This window comes from Staurois parvus, unplaced genomic scaffold (genome assembly GCF_062004578.1).
Source record: "Staurois parvus isolate SC_StPar_1 unplaced genomic scaffold, SC_StPar_1.0 ptg001325l, whole genome shotgun sequence".
NCBI classification, from domain to species: Eukaryota; Metazoa; Chordata; class Amphibia; order Anura; family Ranidae; genus Staurois; species Staurois parvus.
Window position 1 is genome coordinate 472,653 of NW_028319121.1, and position 22,348 is coordinate 495,000.

The 22,348-nt window shown below is 44.1% G+C and overlaps 1 protein-coding gene across 1 annotated transcript in view; it reads right to left on the minus strand.

Moving 5' to 3' along the window:
* The window catches only part of SFXN5 (sideroflexin 5), a 444,072-nt gene that overhangs the window by 232,822 nt on the left and 188,902 nt on the right, over window positions 1-22,348 (minus strand). Inside the window, exons 8-9 of the mRNA XM_089661198.1 lie at window positions 19,145-19,201; window positions 14,034-14,099 (exon numbers count right to left, since the gene is read on the minus strand). Of these exons, the coding sequence (XP_089517324.1) occupies window positions 14,034-14,099; window positions 19,145-19,201 (123 nt within the window). The remainder of the gene's footprint in view (window positions 1-14,033; window positions 14,100-19,144; window positions 19,202-22,348) is intronic.

Consider the following 22,348-nt stretch of genomic DNA (forward strand, 5'->3'; position numbering starts at 1 on the left):
ATCCTGACCTCTGCTGACTTCTCCTGTTTGATCCCTGGCTTGTGACCCCGACCATTCTCTGCCTGACCCCCTGTACCTACCTGCCCGTTAGTTGCTGTACCCGGCTCGTGACCTGACTACTCTCTGCCTGCTCCTCCTGTTCCTACCTGCCCGATTGTTATTGACCCGGCCTGCCTGACTACCCTTGCATTGTATGTATTGTTATCTGTGGGTGGTTTGGTTCGTTTGCACTTTGTTTATGTTTTAGTATTGCACTGCGTTTATGTATTGTTAGTATTAATAAATTATATTGTTTATAACATATCTGAAGCCTGCGTTTCCCTGCGTCAGTTCATATACCTCTGGTCATACCTGGAGCCCTGACACACAGACTGGCACTCTCTGTGTGTGGGACGCCACCATGTCATGAATGGTCCTGTGGCAGAGGGGAGGAAGAAAGGACAGAGGAAGATCAGGGGCGGACTGACAACTCATGGGGCCCCCGGGCAATAGGGGATCATGGGGCCCCTGTGTCCTTTCCCACACTCAAAGCACACATAAAAAAAGGCTAAAAAAGGTACCAGGGGCATTTCATGGGGCCCCTTATGGACTCCGGGCCCTCGGGCAGTGCCACCCCTGAGGAAGATGTCAGGTGTCTGGTGCCAATGTATCAGGTAAGCTGCCACTCCTTCCAGTGTTCCTCTCAGACTCAGTCCCTTAAAGCAAGCCGGCTGGCGGCTGCTGATCACTGTGGAGTTACAGCCCTTATCTTCCCATTCATCAGCGGAGGCGGTGCTACGCCTGTAGAGGAAGGTAATGTCTGACTCTGATGTCTCGTGTCTGTGTGAGTGTGATCCATCACGTGCAATGTGTCAGTGAGTAATGACATCACGATCCCACAGCCTGCTCTTCTAGTGCAATCTGTGTCAGTGTTGGTGGTGGTGTGTTGTGTCAGATCTGTCACTGTGTGGGATGGCTCAGTTCAGCTGCCTGTTGTCACAGTGTTTTACCTCCCCCCATTGCCTGGGGAATCCCAGCCTTGGGATCTGTCAGAGTGTGGATCCATCATCCTCCACTCACTGCAACTGTCACCCTGCCACTGCCAGCAACAGTTACAGTCCGTCCGGGACACTGATTTTGTCTTTAATATTGGTGCTGGTGGAATCTTATGGCGTTTATTTTTGCAAATGAAAAGAAATGTAGCAGTTTTATGTTTTGCACGGGCATGAGAGCCCATTCATTTGAATGGAGTCCCGTGCCATGCAGGGAAAGATGTCCTAGCACTTCTTCTGAAAACGCAGCCCTCACGGGAACCTCGGTTCTCAGTACGGTTGCGTTTCCCCTAATGGCACCCGCCCGAGGGTCCGAAATTCTCTGTGCGGGTGGTGCGGCTGCATGGATTTTCGTGCAAATCCGCAGCGGCACCACCCGCACATATGTGAACCTAGGGGGAATCAGCACAAGTGTTGGTATTTACTTACCTACGGGGCCAGTTCTCACATTTCTCTCCTACATATAACAATCTGCATTTTTTTTTTGCTAGAAAATTTACTTAGCACCCCCAAACATGACATACTTTTTAAGCAGAGGTCCTGGAGAATAAAATGTGTTGCAATTTGTTTTTATGTCACACAGTATTTGCGTAGCGTTTTTTCAAATGCCATTTTATTTTTGGGAAAAGATAGGCATCAGGAATACTGCACACTGGGATGGAAAATATGTTTGCCTGTTATGCAGGCCATAGACGGGTTTAAAAAAAAAAATAAAAAAAATTGGTCGTTCAATAGGCTGACGTTACCACCAACAGTAAAAAAATTGGCCAATTTTCGTCCCATCTACGGCCGGCATTTTTACTTCTGTCCCTTGCAGAGAGCTTCGCTATTATATATTACATGAATAAAGTCTTGTGGTTGCAACAATGTATCTATTTGTATCCATTTCAGATACAGATGGTTTTATTCAGATACAAATAGATACATTGTTGCAACTGCAAGACTTTTCATGTCCTAATGCAGTGGTTCTCAACCTGGGGGTCGAATGACCCTTTCACAGGGGTCCCCTAAGACCATCAGAAAACACATATTTCCGATGTGTAAAGAGCAGCTACTGTGTTGAAAGCAGCTACTGTGTTGAAAGCAGCTACTGTGTTGAAAGCAGCAGTATTGGAGGTAAAACGACACTCATGAATTATAATTACTGGGTAAACAATTTTATGGTTGGGGGTCACCACAACATGAGGAACTGTATTAAAGGGTCACGGCATTAGGAAGGTTGAGAACCACTGGTCTAATGTAAAGCACTGAGCAAACTGTTGGCGCTGCATAAGTCCTCTATAATAATAATAATAATAATAATAAAATATAATAGCGCACTGGAATTCTTCTTATTATTTTTCTTTTTCTTCTTCTTTTTCTTCTTGCAGGTCACGGCTCAAGCGCAGATTTTTTATCGGCAAAACGATCGGCCGATTTGCCCATCATTGCTGGGAAAATCGGCCGATCGTCAAATTCAGCCGCAAATTTTTCAACTTTACCTATAAAAAAAACTGCCAAAACGGCCGACCAATTAACCCATTAACCACTTGCCTACCAGGCACTTATACCCCCTTCCTTACCAGGCCAATTTTCAGCTTTCAGCGCTGCCGCACTTTGATTGACAATTGCACGGTCATGCAACATTGTACCCATATGAAATTTTGATCATTTTTTTCTCACAAATAGAGCTTTCTTTTGGTGGTATTTAATCGCCACTGGGCGCTTTACTTTTTGCGCTATAAATTTAAAAAAGTGCAAAAAATTTGAAAAAAAAAAAAAAGTTTATTTGTTTCTTTTATAAAATTTTTCAAACAGGTATTTTTTTCTCCTTCACTGATTTGCGTTGATGAGGCGGCACTGATGGGCACTGATAGGCGGCACTGATGGGCACTGATAGGCAGCACTAAAGGGCACTGATAGGCAGTACTAATGAGGTGGCACAGATAGGCGGCACTGATAGACAGCACTAATTAGGGGTCACGGATAGGCGGCACTGATATGCAGCACTGATAGGCGGCACTGATAGGTGACACTGATGATGGGTACTGATAGACGGCACTGACTGGCATCACTTCTGGGCACTGACTGGCGGCACTGGCTGGCACAACCCCTGGGCACTGACTGGTGGCACTGACTGGCAGCACTGCTGGGCTGCACTGGTGGGTGGCACTGGTGGGCAGCACTGGTGGGTGGGCACAGGTGGGTGGCACTGGTGGGCACAGGTGGGTGGCACTGGTGGGCACAGGTGGGTGGGCACAGGTGGGTGGCACTGCTGGGCACATGTAGGTGGCACTTCTGGGCACAGGTAGGTGGCACTGCTGGGCACAGGTGGGGGCACTGCTGGGCACAGGTGGGGGCACTGCTGGGAACGGGTGGGCGGGGCTAGTGGGCGCACTGCTGGGCGGAACTTGCGGGTGTCACTGCTGGGCACCGATCATCAGGGCACTGATCATCAGTGCCCTGATGATCGGTGCCGATCCCCGCTCTGACAACTGCCGGTTCTCGGCAGTACTTTCCTCACGATCTGACAGCGTGAGGAAAGTGCAGCCGAGAACCGGCACTTGCATTTCCCTGTGATCAGCGTGTCATTGGACACCGCTGATCACGTGGTAAAAGGCCGGTGGGATCGGCCTTTCACCACATCACGTGATCAGCTGTGTCCGTAGGACACAGCGATCACGGAGATCGCCGGGTGCGCGCCCCCTGGGGCGCGCAGGAGAGCGCGTTCTGGGAGGACGTCATATGACGTCCACTCAGAACTGGCCGGCCGCGGTGAAGCCGTCATTCGGCTATGCGCGGTCGGCAAGAGGTTAACAGTGCAAAAATCAGCCAACTTTCAACCCGTCTATGGCCTGCATTAGTGTTCCTGTTGTTGGTAGAATTTGACCATTTTGACCAGAAGTGATGGTATGTCCTTACCCCTCGCCCTCCAGAGGATTTCCCCCCCTTTCCTGACCAGGCCATTTTTTTTGCGTTACGGCCCTGCATTACTTTAACTGACAATTGCGCAGTCATGCAACACTGCACCCAAATAAAATTTACATCTTTTTTTCCCACACAAATAGAGCTTTTTTTCTTGGTTTTTGATCGCCTGTGCGTTTATTTTTTATTTTTGTTTTATAAAAAACAAAAAAAAGACCAACAATTCTGAGGAAAAAACTATATTTTTGACTTTTTGTTATAATACATGTCCAGTAAAAAATTTGTTAAAAAAAAAAAACAAATTTCATCATACATTTAGGCCAAAATGTATTCTGCTCCGTGTCTTTGCTAAACAGGAAATCCCAATACATGTAAATTAATTGGTTTACGTGAAAGTTATAACATTTACAAATGGCAGTATATATACTGGGATTTTTCAAAAATATTTTTTCATATTAGTAATGGCAGTGATCAGCGACTTATAGCCGGACTGTGGGACTGCGGCTGGCATTCTGCCACTGGGGATGGGGGGGGCGACTGACTTGGTGTCACTGACGTCCCCACTGACACCAATACAGTGATCAGTGCTAAAAAAAAAGCACTGACACTGTACGAATGGCACTGGGCAGGAAGGGGTTAACATATGGAGAGATCAAAGGGTTAACTGTGCGTTTTGTGGCGTTTTACTATGTAAGCATTCTGCTTTTGTATTGCTCTGCTTTTGTAGAGCAATACAAAGCAGCATTTACATGATACTGGGCAGGAAGGGGTTAACATCTGGGGAGATCAAAGGGTTAACTGTGTGTTTTGTGGTGTTTTACTATGTAAGCATGCTGCTTTGTATTGCTCTGCTTTTGTAGAGCAATACAAAGCAGCATTTACATGATACTGGGCAGGAAGGGTTTAACATCTGGGGAGATCAAAGGGTTAACTGTGTGCTTTGCGGTGTTTTACTATGTAAGGCATGCTGCTTTGTATTGCTCTGCTTTTGTAGAGCAATACAATGCATTTGAAAAGTTTCAAATGTAAATCTGCGCAACAAAAAGGGACATGATGGCAACTGTAGCTATGACAGCTGGGCAGCACAGTAGCTAAGTGGTGAGCACTTCCGCCTGGCAGTACTAGGGTCGCTGGTTCAAACCCCAACCACGGCACCACCTGCCTGGAATTTGCATGTTCTCTCTGTGCCTGTGCGGGTTTCCTCCTGGTACTCCAGTTTCCTCCCCATAGACATGCTGGTAGGTTAATGGTCCCTAGTATGTGTATGTATGAATGTGAGTTAGGGACCTTAGATTGTACGCCCTTGAGAGCAGGGACTGATATGAATGCACAATATATACATGTGTAAAGCACTGCGCAAATAAATGACACCAGGGACAGCCATGGTGTCATCTCTCTGTGAACTCTGTCTTCCAATCAAACTGGAGACTGAACTAGAAATGTCGCTGATCACATGACTAGGCCTGTCTGACCGCAGCAAGGGCCTGCTCTGAACCTCTCCACCCTGAACTCCAACACTGCTCAGCACGAATACCGAGAGATGTGCGCACAATCGACTGTGACCCGAGTCCAATTAGCCTGCAATAACTTTCCAATTAGTAATAATTATTTCTTAATTTGCTTAGAGGCTGGAGGATGGCCAAGGACCATATTGATTCCTCGCCTAATGAGCCAATGTTTGTGTTCCTTTCTCCGCTATATTCTGACATGCATTATTTCCCTGCTTAGCACTTTAGCCTACAATTAAAAAAAGAATAATAAAAAAAAAGCTACGTCCACTCCCAACAAATGTCTCATCGTGTATTTTTTTACTTTGTATTTTTTTTATTTTACATATCCTATACATAGTCATCTCCTGACATGCATGTATTTATCACCACGCTCTATAGCCTACAATACAAAAAAAAAAGAAAAGGCTACATCCACTACCCAACAAAAATCCCACCCTAGTAGTCAGCGTTTTTTTGTTTCTCTTTTCTTATTTTACTTTGTGTTTTTATTATTTTACAGGATTCCTATAGCACCAACTAATACAAAAAGCTAATTCCTATGAGAGTTGATGGAGAAGGCAAAAATTCTGTTTTTAGGTAGAGGCGGGGTAGGCTTCCCTGAAGAAATAAAGGGTGACCCCCGAAATAATACAGTGTACACAAATCATATTTCTTCATAAATCTTGGCCAAAATATAATCTGCTACATGTCTTTGGTGAAAAAAAAAAAAAAAAAAAAAAAAAGGACCGAAATGTTTGGGGAAAAAAAGTGTAATTTTTTCCTATAAAACACATCCTATAAAAAAATATAAAAAATCTAATTTCTTCATAAATCTTGGCCAAAATGTAATTTTTTACATTTCATTTTTTTATTGGATATGTTTTATAGCAAAAAGCACATTTTTGTTCAAATTTTTGATCTTGTATGTCTTCCATTTTCTAATTATTGCTCCCACAGTTGATTTGTTCACACCAAGCTGCTTGCCTATTGCAGATTCAGTCTTCCCAGCCTGGTGCAGGTCTACAATTTTGTTTCTGGTGTCCTTGGACAGCTCTTTAGTCTTCACCATAGTGGGGTTTGGAGTGTGACTGTTTGAGGTTGTGGACAGGTGTCTTTTATACTGATAACAAGTTCAAACAGGTGCCATTGATACAGGTAATGAGTGCAGGACAGAGGAGCCTCTTAAAAAAGAAGGTACAGGTCTGTGAGAGCCAGAAATCTTGCTTGTTTGTAGGTGACCAAATACTTATTTTCCACCATAATTTGCAAATCAATTCTTTCCAAATCAGCCAATGTGATTGTCTGGATTTTCTTTCTCATTTTGTCTCTCATAGTTGAGGTCTACCTATGATGCCAATTACAGGCCTCTCTCATCTTTTTAAGTGGGAGAACTTGCACAATTGGTGGCTGACTAAATACTTTTTCGCCCCACTGTACATCTACTCCCAACAAATGTCTCATCGTGTATTTTTTTACTTTGTATTATTTTTATTTTACATATCCTATACATAGTCATCTTCTGACATGCATGTGTTGATAACCACTCTTTTTAGCCTTCAATACAGAAAAAAAAAAAAAAGCTACATCCACTCCCAACAAATATCTCATTGTCTATTTTTTTTAACTTGTATTATTTGTATTTTGCATATCCTATATATAGTCATCTTCTGACATGCATGTGATTATAACCACTCTCTTTAGCCTACAATACAAAAAAAAGGCTACATCCACTAACCAACAAAAATCCCACCCTAGTAGTCAGCGTTTTTTTGTTTCTTTTTTCTTATTTTACTTTGTATTTTTATTATTTTACAGGATTCCTATAGCACCAACTAATACAAAAAGCTAATTCCTATGAGAGTTGATGGAGAAGGCAAAAATTCTGATTTTAGGTAGAGGCGGGTAGGCTTCCCTGAAGAAATGAAGGGTGACCCCCGAAATAATACAGTGTACACAAATCATATTTCTTCATAAATCTTGGCCAAAATATAATCTGCTACATGTCTTTGGTAAAAAAAAAAAAGACTGAAATTTTGGGGGAAAAAAGTGTAATTTTTTCATATAAAACACATCCAAAAAAAAAAAAAGGAAAAAATCTAATTTCTTCATAAATCTTGGCCAAAATATAATCTGCTACATGTCTTTGGTAAAAAAAAAAAAAAGACTGAAATTTGGGGGAAAAAATGTGTAATTTTTTCCTATAAAACACATCTAAAAAAAAAAAGGAAAAAATCAAATGTCTTCATAAATCTTGGCCAAAATATAATCTGCTACATGTCTTTTGTAAAAAAAAAAAGAAAGAATGAAAATTTGGGGGAGAAAAATTGTATTTTTTGCTATAAAACAAATCCAATTAAAAAGTTTCGAAAATCGAATTTCTTCATAAATCTTGGCCAAAATGCAATTTTTTACATTTCATTCTTTTATTGGATATGTTTTATAGCAAAAAGCACATTTTTGTCCAAATTTTAGATCCTTTTTTTGGTTAACCAAAGACCTGTAACAGACTACATTTTGGCCAAGATTTATGAAGAAATTAGATTTTCTAAACTTTTTAATTGGATTTGTTTTATAGCAAAAAATACAATTTTCCCCCCCAAATTTTCATTCTTTTTTTTTTTTACCAAAGACATGTAGCAGATTATATTTTGGCCAAGATTTATGAAGAAATTTGAGGTTTTTTTACTTGATATGTTTTATAGCAAAAAGCACATTTCCCCCCCCCAAAATATTCAGTCCTTTTTTTTAACCACAAACCTGTAGCAGACTACATTTTGACCAAGATTTATGAAGCAATTTGATTTTTTACATTTTTTATTGGATAGGTTTTATAGTAAAAAGTAAATTTTTTTCACAAAATAATTTTCAGTCTTTTTTTTTTTTTTTACCAAAGACCTGTAGCAGACTACATTTTGGCCAAGATTTATGAATAAAATCATCTCAGTTTGGCTTTCTACATCTCTAACTAACTGCAGTGAACTTACATGGCAATTTTCTTCAACCCTTTTCATCAGAAGATGTTCCTGTCAAGGTATTAACGTCTGTGCATGGCCTGTACGTCTCTGTGAGATGGTTGCAATTCCATCTTTATTAAATTTCTGTATCACTTTTGCTCTAGTATTCTGACTGATAAGTAAAGCTTTGCTGACCTTCTTGTAGCCTTCACCTTCCTTGTGTAAAGATATTATTTTCTTTCTCAGGCCTTGTGACGTTTCTGTTCCATGTGGTGCCATTGCTGACAGCATAAAGTGGGCGGGGTTTTCTTTGTTAAGTAACGCCCTTTTATAACCACCTGTCTGCTGGACGCCTGTGTAATGAATAATTAGACTCACCTGGAGTTGAATTCTTGTTAATTAGGATTATGTTGTCTATAATGTATCTTTGCTCCTAAGACTTCCATTGAGGTGTATTCATTTTTACAACACGGTCTTGAATGAATCTGTTAGGAAGAATAGTTTTTTGTGTGTGCAAATTACAATATCTTGTGTGCAATCAATGGCTGGCATTTGTGGGAGTGTTTTGTAGTATAGTGTCCCATAGAAAATGTGGATTCTGAAAGGAAAGGTTTCTTACAAATCCATTGGGGTGTTCTCATCTATGCTGAGCACTGTACATCTTTTATGGATGTACCTCCCTCTACTCTGTATACTACCAACCAGTGGCGGACTGACAACTCATGGGGCCCCTGGGCAATAGGGGATCATGGGGCCCCTGTGTCCTTACCCGAACTCAAAAAAGCCTATGGCAGTGCCCGAGTTTCCAAATGGACAGTCCGGCCCTGCTACCAACAGTGAAAACAGGGATGGGCTGTAGGTGAACAGAACAGCAGTGATTACTTTAGCTGCACACAAATGATCAGGTCCTGGTATATATTATTCCCCCTCCACTGCTTAGGAGTATAAGAAGGAGCAGTTGGGGGGGGAAGTAAAAATACACAGCTAACTTGCACATTTTTACCGTACCCCCAAACAAGTGTTACAAGTGTAAATGAAGCATAATGCCCCATACACATGATAAGAAAATGAGGACCGATCGTCCGATAATCGGATTGTTAGTACAGGCGTACATAGGATGACAACTGTAATGCGTTCTGTGGGACGTTTCGTATTGCGAAAAATTCGTAAACCGAAACGCAGTTTCCCATAGGAATGCATTGGAAACCAATGAATCCGTTCCGGAGGTCAGAAAAAAGTCAAAAAAGGTATTTTATCTCTTCAAAACTCTTTAAAAAGTAAACTTTAAAGGCGTAAATACTGTACAGGGACATGATTAAAAAAAAAAAATCGTAAATGCATTGAAAACCAATTAATCCGTTCCGGAGGTCAGAAAAAAGTTTGATCTGTTCAAAACTTTTTAAAAAGTGCACTTTAAAGGCGGAAACACTGTACAGGGACATGATTAAAAAAAAAATCAGAAATGCATTGAAAACCCAATTAATCCATTCTGGAGGTCAGAAAATCAGAAAAAAGACTTTTTTTTTTTTTTTATCTGTTCAAAACTCTTTATAAAGTGCTCTTTAAAGGCATAAATACTGTACAGGGACATGATTAAAAATTAATTCGTAAATGCATTGAAAACCAATTAATCCGTTCCGGAGGTCAGAAAGAAATCTTTAATCTGTTCAAAACTTTTTATAAAGCGCACTTTAAAGGTACAGGGCTGGCACAATAAACACTTCGTATTGCGTAAATAATTTGTTAACCGAGGCATTATTTTCAATGGATTTTCATTCATAAACTGAAAATTCCATTATCCGAGGCATTCGTAAACCGAGGTACGCCTGCACACAGCTTTCGAGAGCTGACCACAACAATTCGTATGACAATATCTGAAGGGAAAAGCGTGACCATTTTTCCCGTGCAATACCAGATCGTACAATTTTCGTTTCATCAGTACAGTAGTCGTCCGAAAATACAATACAAATACATGACATCACTTTCAAAATTCTTTTCTTTCGTATGAGAATTTTCGCATCTTCAGTAACCTTTTCACTTTTGATGTGAGACTAGCAGGCGAAAAAAAAAAAAAAACGGATGATCATTCGCCCCATAATCTCATCATGTGTACGGGGCTTTATTTATTTATTTCAGGTACTTATATAGCGCCGTCAATTTACGCAGCACTTTACATATATATTGTACATTCACATCGGTCCCTAACCCTCAAGGGGCGTACAATCTAAGGTCCCTAACTCACATTCATACATACACATACTAGGGACAATTTAGACAGGAGACAATTCACCTACCGGCATGTCTTTGGAGTGTGGGAGGAAACCGGAGTACCCGGAGGAAACCCACGCAGGCACAGGGAGAACATGAAAACATGAAAAGCCACTGTGCTGCCTCTTTCACATGATCCATCCAATCAGGTTCACCTGTCAGTCTTTCAAACGGACCCTCCATTCACCTCTAAGGAGTAACATACCCTGAGCAGGCTGATGGTACCCAAGTCGATTGTCGTATGACTCGATCACAACCAGCCTGTCGGATTCTACATGCTATTATAGCCATTACCAGTAATCACTGTTTTCCCGGCAGGGATGCCCCCCCACTGGCAGAACACAATAGATCCACAGGAGGGATTCAGCAGGGAATCTAGTTATCCGGGACTCTGTGTACAATGACTGACTGGACACATCCTACATGAAGTCTGAAGCTGCCGGCCGGGCCCCCCCTTAATGGTGGCCATGGTCAGGAAGATGCCCCAGCATTTATATCCACACAGGTAGCACTGATACCTTAAGCCAGTCACTATGGAGTGTCAGGTGTCATGTAGACTAGAACAAGGGGGGGTCCACAACGTCACACCTCCCATCCTGTTCTTGGACAATCCGCATCTACACAGTCCATGGTGATTGGATTAGGGGAAAGTATAGGCAAAGCTTTTTTTTTTTGTTGCTACATTTCCCTTGTAGGTCCGTTCTGCACTCCTGTGACCCTTTATCAGTTGATAGCTGTTGATTGACGTTACAAAGCCAGTCCAGGCGCTAGATCAAGCCAGGGGCGGACTGACAACTCATGGAGCCCCCGGGCAATAGGGGATCATAGGGCCCCTGTGTCCTTGCCCAAACTCAAAAAAGGGGCATCTCATGGGGCCCCCTACTGACCCCGGGCAGTGCCCGAGTTTCCAAATGGTCAGTCCGCCCCTGGATCAAGCCCAACTTTACAGCCAGGATGCACTGGGAAACTGAGCCAACCCCTCTTGCCCCCTCCACAGTGAGCACTGGAGGGGCTGAGAGCCGGAGACTGACCGTTCTGAGCCGGCTCTCTGCCCCTCCAGTGCTCACTGGAATATGGACTTTAAAAAAGTGCTCAGTGCTCTGGTCCGCTCTGTGCTCTGGTCCGCGCTCTGGTCCCCACTGTGCAGAGAATGTTTGATCACTCACTTCTTAGTGCAGAGCTGGCTGGGTACAGATGGTTTTTTTTTTGTTTTAAGGGCCGGTTCACACTATAGAAACACAGTCCAGATGCATTCTGAATGTGTTTCTGCATGCACACTTTTGGCGCGTTCTGGTGCATTTTTTATGCGTTTTTGACACGTTCCAGTTCATTTTTCCCCTCTTTTTCTTCAATTTAAATAGGGGCATGTGCGTTCCAGTGCGTGTTTTTGGTGGGTCCCAGCATGTTTTACCGGGTTCCAGTACAGTTCTGTGCAGGAAAAATGCAGCCTGTTCTACTTTTATTTTTTTGCAACTAAAACGCACTGTAACTGCAAGCACTGATGTGAACTATGACACTGACAACCATGTAACCTACTGTCTGTGCATTTTGGATGCAGAAAAAAAAGCAACTGAAACACATGTCGTGTGAACCGGCCCTTAAGGTGTTGGTGCTACCTGTGCAGATGTAAACGCAGGGGTATCTTCCTGACACCCAATAAAACTGAAGATGTGGAATGGACAATCAACAGCTGCCTTCCCATGGTGACTGGATTAAGTTGTATGTGCTACCTGTCCGGATATACAGTAAATTCTAAATTCATTTGAAAAATTTTTGCTTGCCTCCTCCTTTACTGTGTCGAAACAAGCTCAGGAGCCGCTCTTCCACCTCCTCGTATCCTGACTGCCATATTCAAAAGAAGATGTCATTGGCAAGCAGCTTTTTATTCCTGGACCACCTATGACGTTGCCTCTGATCTTGCACATGTGCTGCACAAGATCTGGAGCAGCTTGTTGTTCAGTGACAAGCCTCCCCAGATCTTGTATAGTGCAAGTGTAAGATCTCCCTGGAAGGCACTGATGACAGTCTTAGGGTCAGTGCCGGGACAAGATCATCCAGCACCCACATCCAGCGCCCAGAGCAAAGATGGCAAAGTGCGCGTCCCCCAATTCATGTGGATCCAATGCCCAGGAGGCATTCGTTTGGCAAAATCTCTGCCACTGTCGCTACTCCTGTCAGCATTGTAACAGAAGGAAGGTGCTCCTATCTCTATAGAAAACCATTGCGCCCAGAAAACCCGCTCTCCCAGGATCCTGCATTCACTATATCCGCTCTCCCAGGACCCCGCATTCACTATATCCGGTCTCCCCGGACCCCACATTCACTATATCTGGTCTCCCCGGACCCTGCATTCACTATATCTGGTCTCCCCAGACCCTGCATTCACTATATCCGCTCTCCCAGGACTCTGCATTCACTATATCCACTCTCCCCGGACCCTGCATTCACTATATCTGGTCTCCCCGGACCCTGCATTCACTATATCCGCTCTCCCCGGACCCTGCATTCACTATATCCGCTCTCCCCGGACTCTGCATTCACTATATCAGCTCTCCCCGGACCTTGCATTCACTATATCCGGTCTCCTCGGACCCTGCATTCACTATATCCGCTCTCCCCGGACTCTGCATTCACTATATCCGGTCTCCCCAGACCCTGCATTCAATATATCCGGTCTCCCCGGACCCTGCATTCACTATATCTGGTCTCCCCGGACCCTGCATTCACGATATCCGGTCTCCCCGGACCCTGCATTCACTATATCTGGTCTCCCAGGACCCTGCATTCACTATATCTGGTTTCCCACAGTACACACAACATGGAAATGCAATTATTTTAATAAATATAAACTGCTAAATACCTATTCTCATCAGCAGTATATAGCGATCTTGTGACTTCTATCAGTGTCCAGCAGAGCACTGATTAAAGCTTGTAGGAGGAGTTTTCTTTCTGCTCTAGGAGGATGCAAGACCCCTGACCTCTGTCTGGTTAGTGCTGATTGGCCCTGTGCTGATCACATGCACTCTCCTAAGAAAAAAAAAAACCTCTCTAGCACTACAAACCAAACTGAGCATATGCATGTGACTACAGATTCTGTATCAGGTGGTCATTTGAACAAGAGGAGGGGCAGAGAAGACAGGATCAAACAGCTTTTTTACACAAGGCAGAGGATTAGGTCCCACAGTGAGTATAACAAGCATGCTTTACTGCACATACAGACTGATTGTACTGTTGTGGGTTTAGTAACTCTAATACGAGGACACACACAAAATACACAGGTCTTCTTTTAAGTGAAATACGACAAGGAAGAAAACTCTCCAGACCCGACCACTTTCCATAAAACCCGGAAAAGCCCCCAAAAACAACAATGATGTTCCGGCACTCACCGCTATAGAGACTGCGCTGATCACAGCTCCGGCATATCCCAGAATGAACTTGGATGTTGGAGAAGGCTGAGAAGACAGTAGAGAAAGAGTTAGGAAAGGACATCACATGAGGACACGGGTGTTTTTCACAATCTACATGCGTGTTCCTAGTGACGGTACAGGGCACCACCCTATGTTTTCTGGACTATTCTGGACAAGGATACAACTAATCACTCGATTCATTTAGTGACGATTGGAGAACAAGCATCATGTCTGGAGGAACTCTGCATCTTCTCCAGATACCTCCCGGAGGTCTACATTGAGGGCAGATACAGGACAAACCAACAGCTTGACTTTAAATCATATTTCCATTTTTGTAGTCGAATCTGAGAAAACCAAGACAGGGCTTGTTCACACTAGCAGTTGGAGGGCAGGGAAAACCCATGGCTAGGCTGCATTTTTACCCCCCCCCCCCTCCCCCCCAACCGCTCCCCCTTTAGCTGCAGTGTACACCTGCCACGGCCAAGATGCTTTGCAATGCACACGGTTGTGCAGGATCTGAGGAGCTAAAGCAGGAAGTGAGGAGGAGATATAAAATGTATCCGACATGTAGTGTTCAGCTGGCTTTACTGCTCCCCAAATACCTCCATTCATGTCAAAGGTAAAAGCACCACAACCACCCCCAGGCCATTTACAGTGTATTTGAGGTATGTTAAACCAGTTTCCACCTGGCCTATTGTCAAATGATGGGAAGGACATGCGCCGTTCCATGTGGGCGTCATATGACGTCCTCCCCGGAACGCACCTGGCATTCACCCCATGGGCCCTTCTGCGTCGAGATCTGTCACTGGAGACTGATCAAGGTACCGGCTGCTGCCAGTACTATGTGATCGCTGTGACCAATCACATGACAATTTTACACAATGGATGGTGGTTATTCATGCCATCCATTGTGTTGTTCTTTGTGATTGGTCACAGTGATCACATGGTACAGATACGGCCAATCATAGCCCATCTGTACCATGTGATTAGCTGTAGCCAATCACAGCTAACCACAATAGTAAACACTGAGTGAATCCATTTTATTCAGTAAAAATTGTTGACTATAAAAGTGATATTTACTGGTATAAGCAATCATAGTGTGTAAAAATAAATAAAAATCCTGATCACTTCCCTACAGTACTGTAGTAACACTGTATTGCTCTGGACATAGTACAGGCGTACCTCAGTTTACACACGCCTCGGTTAACGTCATTTTTGGTTTACAAATGAAAATTCATTGAAAATAATGGCTCAGTTTACGGATTTTCTCGCAATACAAAGCGCACTTTATAATGAGTTTTGAACAGATAAGACTTTTTTTTACTTTTTTTCTGGCCTCCGGAACGGCTTAATTGGTTTTCAATGCATTTACGAATTAATTTTTAACCACTTCCAGTCCGGACACTTTTACCCCCTTCCTGTCCAGGCCAATTTTCAGCTTTCAGCGCTATCACACTTTGAATGACAATTGCGCGGTCATGCAACACTACCCATATGAAATTTTTAGCATTTTATGAGACAGATAAAGCTTTATTTTGGTGGTATTTTCTCACCGCTGGGATTTAAATTTTTTTGCTATGTAAATGAAAAGTCCAAAAATTTTGAAAAAAAAAGTGCTTTTCTTATAAAATTTTGCAAATAAATAATCTTTCATCATAAATCTTGGCCAAAATGTACTCCGTTATCTTTTTAGTAAAAAAAAAAAAAAAATAACCCAAATTAGTTTATAACCAACAGTTTGTAACGAGATAATCAGTTTATCTGGTCATAAAATGATGTCTGATCGGTGTATAGCGTTTATAAAAAGAAAACAGGAACTATTGTGCACTGATGCAAGGACGTGTTCTGTACATGGTCAACCATGGATGGTGAGGAGGGTTTGGGGAGGAGAATGACCCTCACGCCAGGGTACTATGTGTCATCCTAGACTCCAATCTGTCCTTTCAGCCGCAGGTCCAATCGCTGACAAACTCATGTAGACTTCACCTCCGCAACATCTCCAAGATACGTCCGTTCCTAACCCCGGAAACCACTAAGCAACTTATTCCCTCCCTTGTCATATCACAACTTGACTATTGTAACTCCCTCCTCATTGGCCGACCTCATCGCAGGCTATCCCCACTCCAGTCTGTCATGAATGCTGCTGCCAGACTCATCCACCTCACCAACCGTTCTGTATCCACCACCCCTCTCTGCCAATCCCTCCACTGGCCTCCACTCAGTGTCCTCCACCCCTCTCTGCCAATCCCTCCACTGGCCTCCATTCAGCGTCCTCCATCCCTCTCTGCCAATCCCTCCACTGGCCTCCACTCAGTGTCCTCCACCCCTCTCTGCCAATCCCTCCACTGGCCTCCATTCAGCGTCCTCCACCCCTCTCTGCCAATCCCTCCACTGGCCTCCACTCAGTGTCCCCCACCCCCCTCTGCCAATCCCTCCACTGGCCTCCACTCAGTGTCCCCCACCCCCCTCTGCCAATCCCTCCACTGGCCTCCACTCAGTGTCCTCCACCCCTCTCTGCCAATCCCTCCACTGGCCTCCATTCAGTGTCCTCCACCCCTCTCTGCCAATCCCTCCACTGGCCTCCATTCAGTGTCCTCCACCCCTCTCTGCCAATCCCTCCACTGGCTTCCAATTGCACAACGGATAAAATTCAAAACACTAACGTATAAAGCCGTTTATAACACTGCCCCTAATTACATCACCCATCTTGTCTCTAAATATCACCCAAACCGTCCTCTCCGCTCCTCCCAAGACCTCCTACTCTCTAGCTCCCTTGTCTCCACCTCCCATGCTCGTCTCCAGGATTTCTCCAGGGCTTCAGCCATCCTCTGGAACTCCCTACCCCAATTTATCAGAGTATCGCCTACTCTGCTCACTTTTAGGCGCACTCTGAAAACCTATCTCTTCAGGGGAGCCTACCTTGCTCTCAGCTAATAATGAAATTTTCTACTCTTCCAATCAATCCATCCTCCACAGCTTATTACCTCTTGTACCATTCACCCCTCCCTCCTAGATTGTAAGCTCCAAGGAGCAGGGCCCTCCTATCCCTCGTATTGAACTGTATTGTTACTGTATTGTCTCCCTCTATAATGTAAAGCGCTGAGCAAACTGTCTGCGCTATATACAGTTGCAAGAAAAAGTATGTGAACCCCTTGGGATTATGTGGAGTATTGCATGAATTGGGCATAAAATGTGCTCTGAACGTCATCTAAGTCACAACAATAGAAGAACACAGTCTGCTGAACATAATACTACACAAACATTAGATGTTGCCATGGTTTAATTGCACATAACATGTAAACATTCACAGTGCAGGGAGGAAAAAGTATGTGAGGCCCTAGCTTAATGACTTCTCTCAGAGCTAATTGGAGCCAGGAGTGAGCCAACCTTGACTCCAATCAGTGTGATGATATTGGATGTGTTGCTGACAGCTGTCCTGCCCTTAAAAAACACACACCTGTTTTGGGTTTACTGGTTTCAAGAAGCACTGTCTGATGTGAACCATGCCTTGCAGAAAAGAGCTCTCAGAAGACCTATGATCAAGAATTGTTGACTTGCATGAAGCTGGAAAGGGTTACAAAAGTATCTCCAAAAGCCTTGATGTTCATGTGTCCACGGTAAGACAGACTGTCTACAAATGGAGAAAGTTTAGCACTGTTGCTACTCTCCCTAGTCGTGGTCGTCCTGTAAAAATGACTGCAAGAGCACAGCGCAGAATGCTGCATGAGGTAAAGAAGAATCCCAGAGTGTCAGCTAAAGACCTACAGAAATCTCTGGCACATGCTAACATTTTTGTTGACACATCTACAATAAGGAAAACATTAAACAAGAATGGAGTACATGGGAGGACACCACGGAGGAAGCCATTGCTGTCCAAAAAGAAGATTGCAGCACATTTGAAGTTTGCAAAAGAGCACCTGGATGTTCCACAGCACTACTGGCAAAATATACTGTGGACAGATGAAACCAAGATTGAGTTGTTTGGGAAGAACACACAACACTATGTGTGGAGAAAAAAAGGCCCAGCACACCAACATCAAAACCTCATCCCCACTGTAAAACATGGCGGAGGGAGCATCATGGTTTGGGGCTGCTTTGCTGCCTCAGGGCCTGGACGGATTGTTGTCATTGATGGGAAAATGAATTCCAGAGTTTATCAAGACATTTTGCAGGAAAACGTACGACCATCTGTCCGCCAACTGAAGCTCCGCAGAGGATGGGTGATGCAACAGGACAATGACCCAAAGCATACAAGTAATTCAACAAAACAATGGCTGCAACAGCACAGAATACGCCTTCTGGAGTGGCCCAGTCAGAGTCCTGACCTCAACCCCATTGAAATGCTGTGGCATGACCTTAAGAGAGCGATTCACACCAGACATCCCAAGAATATTGCTACACTGAAACAGTTTTGTGAAGAGGAGTGGTCCAAAATGACTCCAGATCGTTGTGCAGGTCTGATCTGCAACTACAGGAAACGTTTGGTTGAGGTTATTGATGCCAAAGGAGGATCAACCAGTTATTAAGTCCAAAGGTTCACATACTTTTTCCTCCCTGCACTGTGAATGTTTACATGTTATGTGCAATTAAACCATGGCAACATCTAATGTTTGTGTAGTATTATGTTCAGCAGACTGTGTTCTTCTATTGTTGTGACTTAGATGACGTTCAGAGCACATTTTATGCCCAATTCATGCAAAACTCCACGTAATCCCAAGGGGTTCACATACTTTTTCTTGCAACTGTAAGTCCTGTATAATAGTAATAATAATGGGCTGCACATTTTGGGTAGGAAGATCCTTGGATCAGCTTGGAAATGGTGTGAGAAGTAGAATAAAAAAAATAGATCTTCTTGGGGGGGGAATCAAAGGGGGTCGAGATGGGGTGTCCCTTGTACACCGTCATAAACATTCTGGTGAGGAGGACGCTTGGAATGAGAGCTTCTCATTGGAAATGAATGGAGTAGCTGGGTGTGGGTTCGTCTTTCTGCCATCATTCAGCCCTTCTTGCAGGATATAATTAGTTTATCAGCATGGGGCTGGAGCGTTGCAGTCGCAGACAATCAGAGCAACCCTCCTATGGATTCTCACCTTGGTAGCATTGCGATTTGCATAGTTGACACCTGCATTGTGACTTTGATTCAGCCACTGTAGAAGAGAGAGAAGAGAGGAACGTGTTAATCGGAGAGGGCACCACGCAACCTGGAGGGAAGACGGAGAAGACACAGATCACAAACACAAGGCTAAATCTTCTACAAACGGCTGAATGCACAGTGTTTAACCGCCAAACGATTTGTATTGCTGTTAATGCGGCCCTGAGATTTTCACAGCTCTGCCACACAGCGCAGCCCTGTTTGGCTTGGCAGGAGACCTGATTTTTCTCTCCTGCAGTTAAAGAGGTTATAAACCCTTACATGTGCCCAGTGGAGTGATTAGCCTCATGTGATGCAAAGAGATGAAACAAATACTCCTGCATATGTTGTACCTGTGTATCTGCAGCCCTCTCGCCTCTACAGACTCCAAAAGAACACATTTTACACAACATTCTCAGGGATCTGATGTCACACACTCCACAGTATAGAGCAAGGAGCTGAATGTAATCTGAGATCTGAGTGGAGTTAATGGCCACCCTCCTGCAGTCTCAAAGGGAAACATACACAGCTGAGGCTGCATGCTGCAGCCACCTCTCAGGATTGTCTTGTTTCAGCATAGATTGTTAGAAAGGATAGTGTGATTTCTGTCTTCTCTTGCCTTCCTCTGCTTTCTCTATGTGCTTTGGATCAAGGCAAGCACACACTATAGAAGGATGTGCTTTGTTCATTTTTTATTTCAGAGACTTACAACCACTTTAAGTAGCACTTAGAGGTCTTATCCCTCCCCAGGCTGTAACAGGACAGTGAAAAAAGTGAAAGAAGAAGCAGCATCTCTCTGTAACTCTGCTCTCTCCTTCTAGCAACATGCTACCTGTAAAAACATGAGCACAGCTGACTGGATTCTTGTGCATTTTCTCCCTCTTCCCAGTCAGAGCTCTGCTGTACAGGTGATACCAAACGGCTGGTACCAGATGAAATGCATGTACTTCCAGCACATATTTGAAAATAAATTTAATAATATATCATTGGACACACAAGTGCATTATTGTGCGTCTTTTATACCTGGCTGGAGTTCAGCTCTACCTATAGAATGGCGGAATGTAAAAGGTGAACAAGAACCCCCTTTAAGCGTACAGTCATAGCTGTCAGAGGAGAGGCGGAAGTCCCTGCTGGATCCCGGGTATTTATTCCAGGGAACAGACGGCCCTTCTGATCCACACAGGAGGCATCGGAGCCCACGACAGCTTTCTAAATGTCACCACAATGACAGTGACAAACACATGTCACCGTGCTGCGTGTGGGATCACACCAGTCTCCAATTTAACCTCTTCAGCTCATAAACGACAGGACAGGCTCCTGTTCTAAGGAGGAACTCCGCTGAGCGCTGCCTGCATCCAGTACCGCCATGGCAGTGCATGGAGGAAATAAAAACAAAACCCTTTCTGCTGTGGATCACTGTGTACGAAGGAACAGCTGAAAGGATTCAGAATGCTGGCACCTGTGTGCGGCCACTCCTCCGCTTTATTTATTGAAGAATCAGGTTCTACAGAAAGCTTATGGGAAATGCTGTCAATACAAATGACAGGGCATGCATGGCAATCACAGTGCATTATACTGCTGCTACGATTAGAAAACGATCCCTAACTGTATCAATTGTGCTTCATTCACTTGCATCTTAATAAAGACTAATGAATGAATACTCAATCTTGTCACAGCTTCTCAAATATTGATCTGCATATCCAACCGTGGCCAAGAAATTGGGGAAATGATCAAAGCTACTAACAATGACGTATAAAGCCATTTATAACTCTGCCCCAAATTACATCACCGATCTTGTCTCTAAATATCACCCAAACCGTCCTCTCCGCTCCTCGCAAGACCTCCTGCTCTCTAGCTCCCTTGTCTCCTCCTCCCATGCTTGTCTCCAGGACTTCTCCAGAGCTTCCCCCATCCTCTGGAACTCTCTACCCCAAATTACATCACCGATCTTGTCTCTAAATATCACCCAAACCGTCCTCTTCACTCCTTGCAAGACCTCCTGCTCTCTAGCTCCCTTGTCTCCTCCTCCCATGCTTGTCTCCAGGACTTCTCCAGAGCTTCCCCCATCCTCTGGAACTCTCTACCCCAAATTACATCACCGATCTTGTCTCTAAATATCACCCAAACCGTCCTCTTCACTCCTTGCAAGACCTCCTGCTCTCTAGCTCCCTTGTCTCCTCCTCCCATGCTCGTCTCCAGGACTTCTCCAGAGCTTCCCCCAACCTCTCGAACTCTCTACCCCAAATTATATCACCGATCCTGTCTCTAAATATCACCCAAACCGTCCTCTTCACTCTTTGCAAGACCTCCTGCTCTCTAGCTCCCTTGTCTCCTCCTCCCATGCTGGTCTCCATGACTTCTCCAGAGCTTCCCCCATCCTCTGGAACTCTCTACCCCAAATTACATCACCGATCTGGTCTCTAAATATCACCCAAACCATCCTCTTCACTCTTTGCAAGACCTCCTGCTCTCTAGCTCCCTTGTCTCCTCCTCCCATACTCGTCTCCAGGACTTCTCCAGAGCTTCCCCCATCCTCTGGAACTCCCTACCCCAAATTACATCACCGATCTTGTCTCTAAATATCACCCAAACCGTCCTCTTTACTCCTCGCAAGACCTCCTGCTCTCTAGCTCCCTTGTCTCCTCCTCCCATGCTCGTCTCCAGGACTTCTCCAGAGCTTCCCCCATCCTCTAGAACTCTCTACCCCACTTTATCGGACTATCACCTATTCTGCTCACTTTTAGGCGATCTCTGAAAACCTCTCTCTTCAGGGAAGCCTATCCTGCCCTCAGCTAATACTGGAATATTCTACTCTTCCAACCAGTCCTTCCCCCACAGTTACTACCTTCTGTACCACTAGCCCCTCCCTCCTAGATTGTAAGCTCCCAGGATCAGTCCCTCCTATCCTTCTTGTATTGAACTGTATTGTTGCTGTATTGTCTCCCGTTATATTGTAAAGCGCTGAGCAAACTGTTGGCGCCATAAATCCTGTATAATAATATAATAATAAAGCTATAAATAGGCAATGCTGTCAGAAATGACATTTCCAATTAAAAGACAAAATACTGTGACCTCTATAATAACAGATAAGGACACAGGTGGGGGGTTAAGAGTTCCTCTTGGCCAAATCTTTATTGGCTTGGCTACAGGGAAGCACATCTGC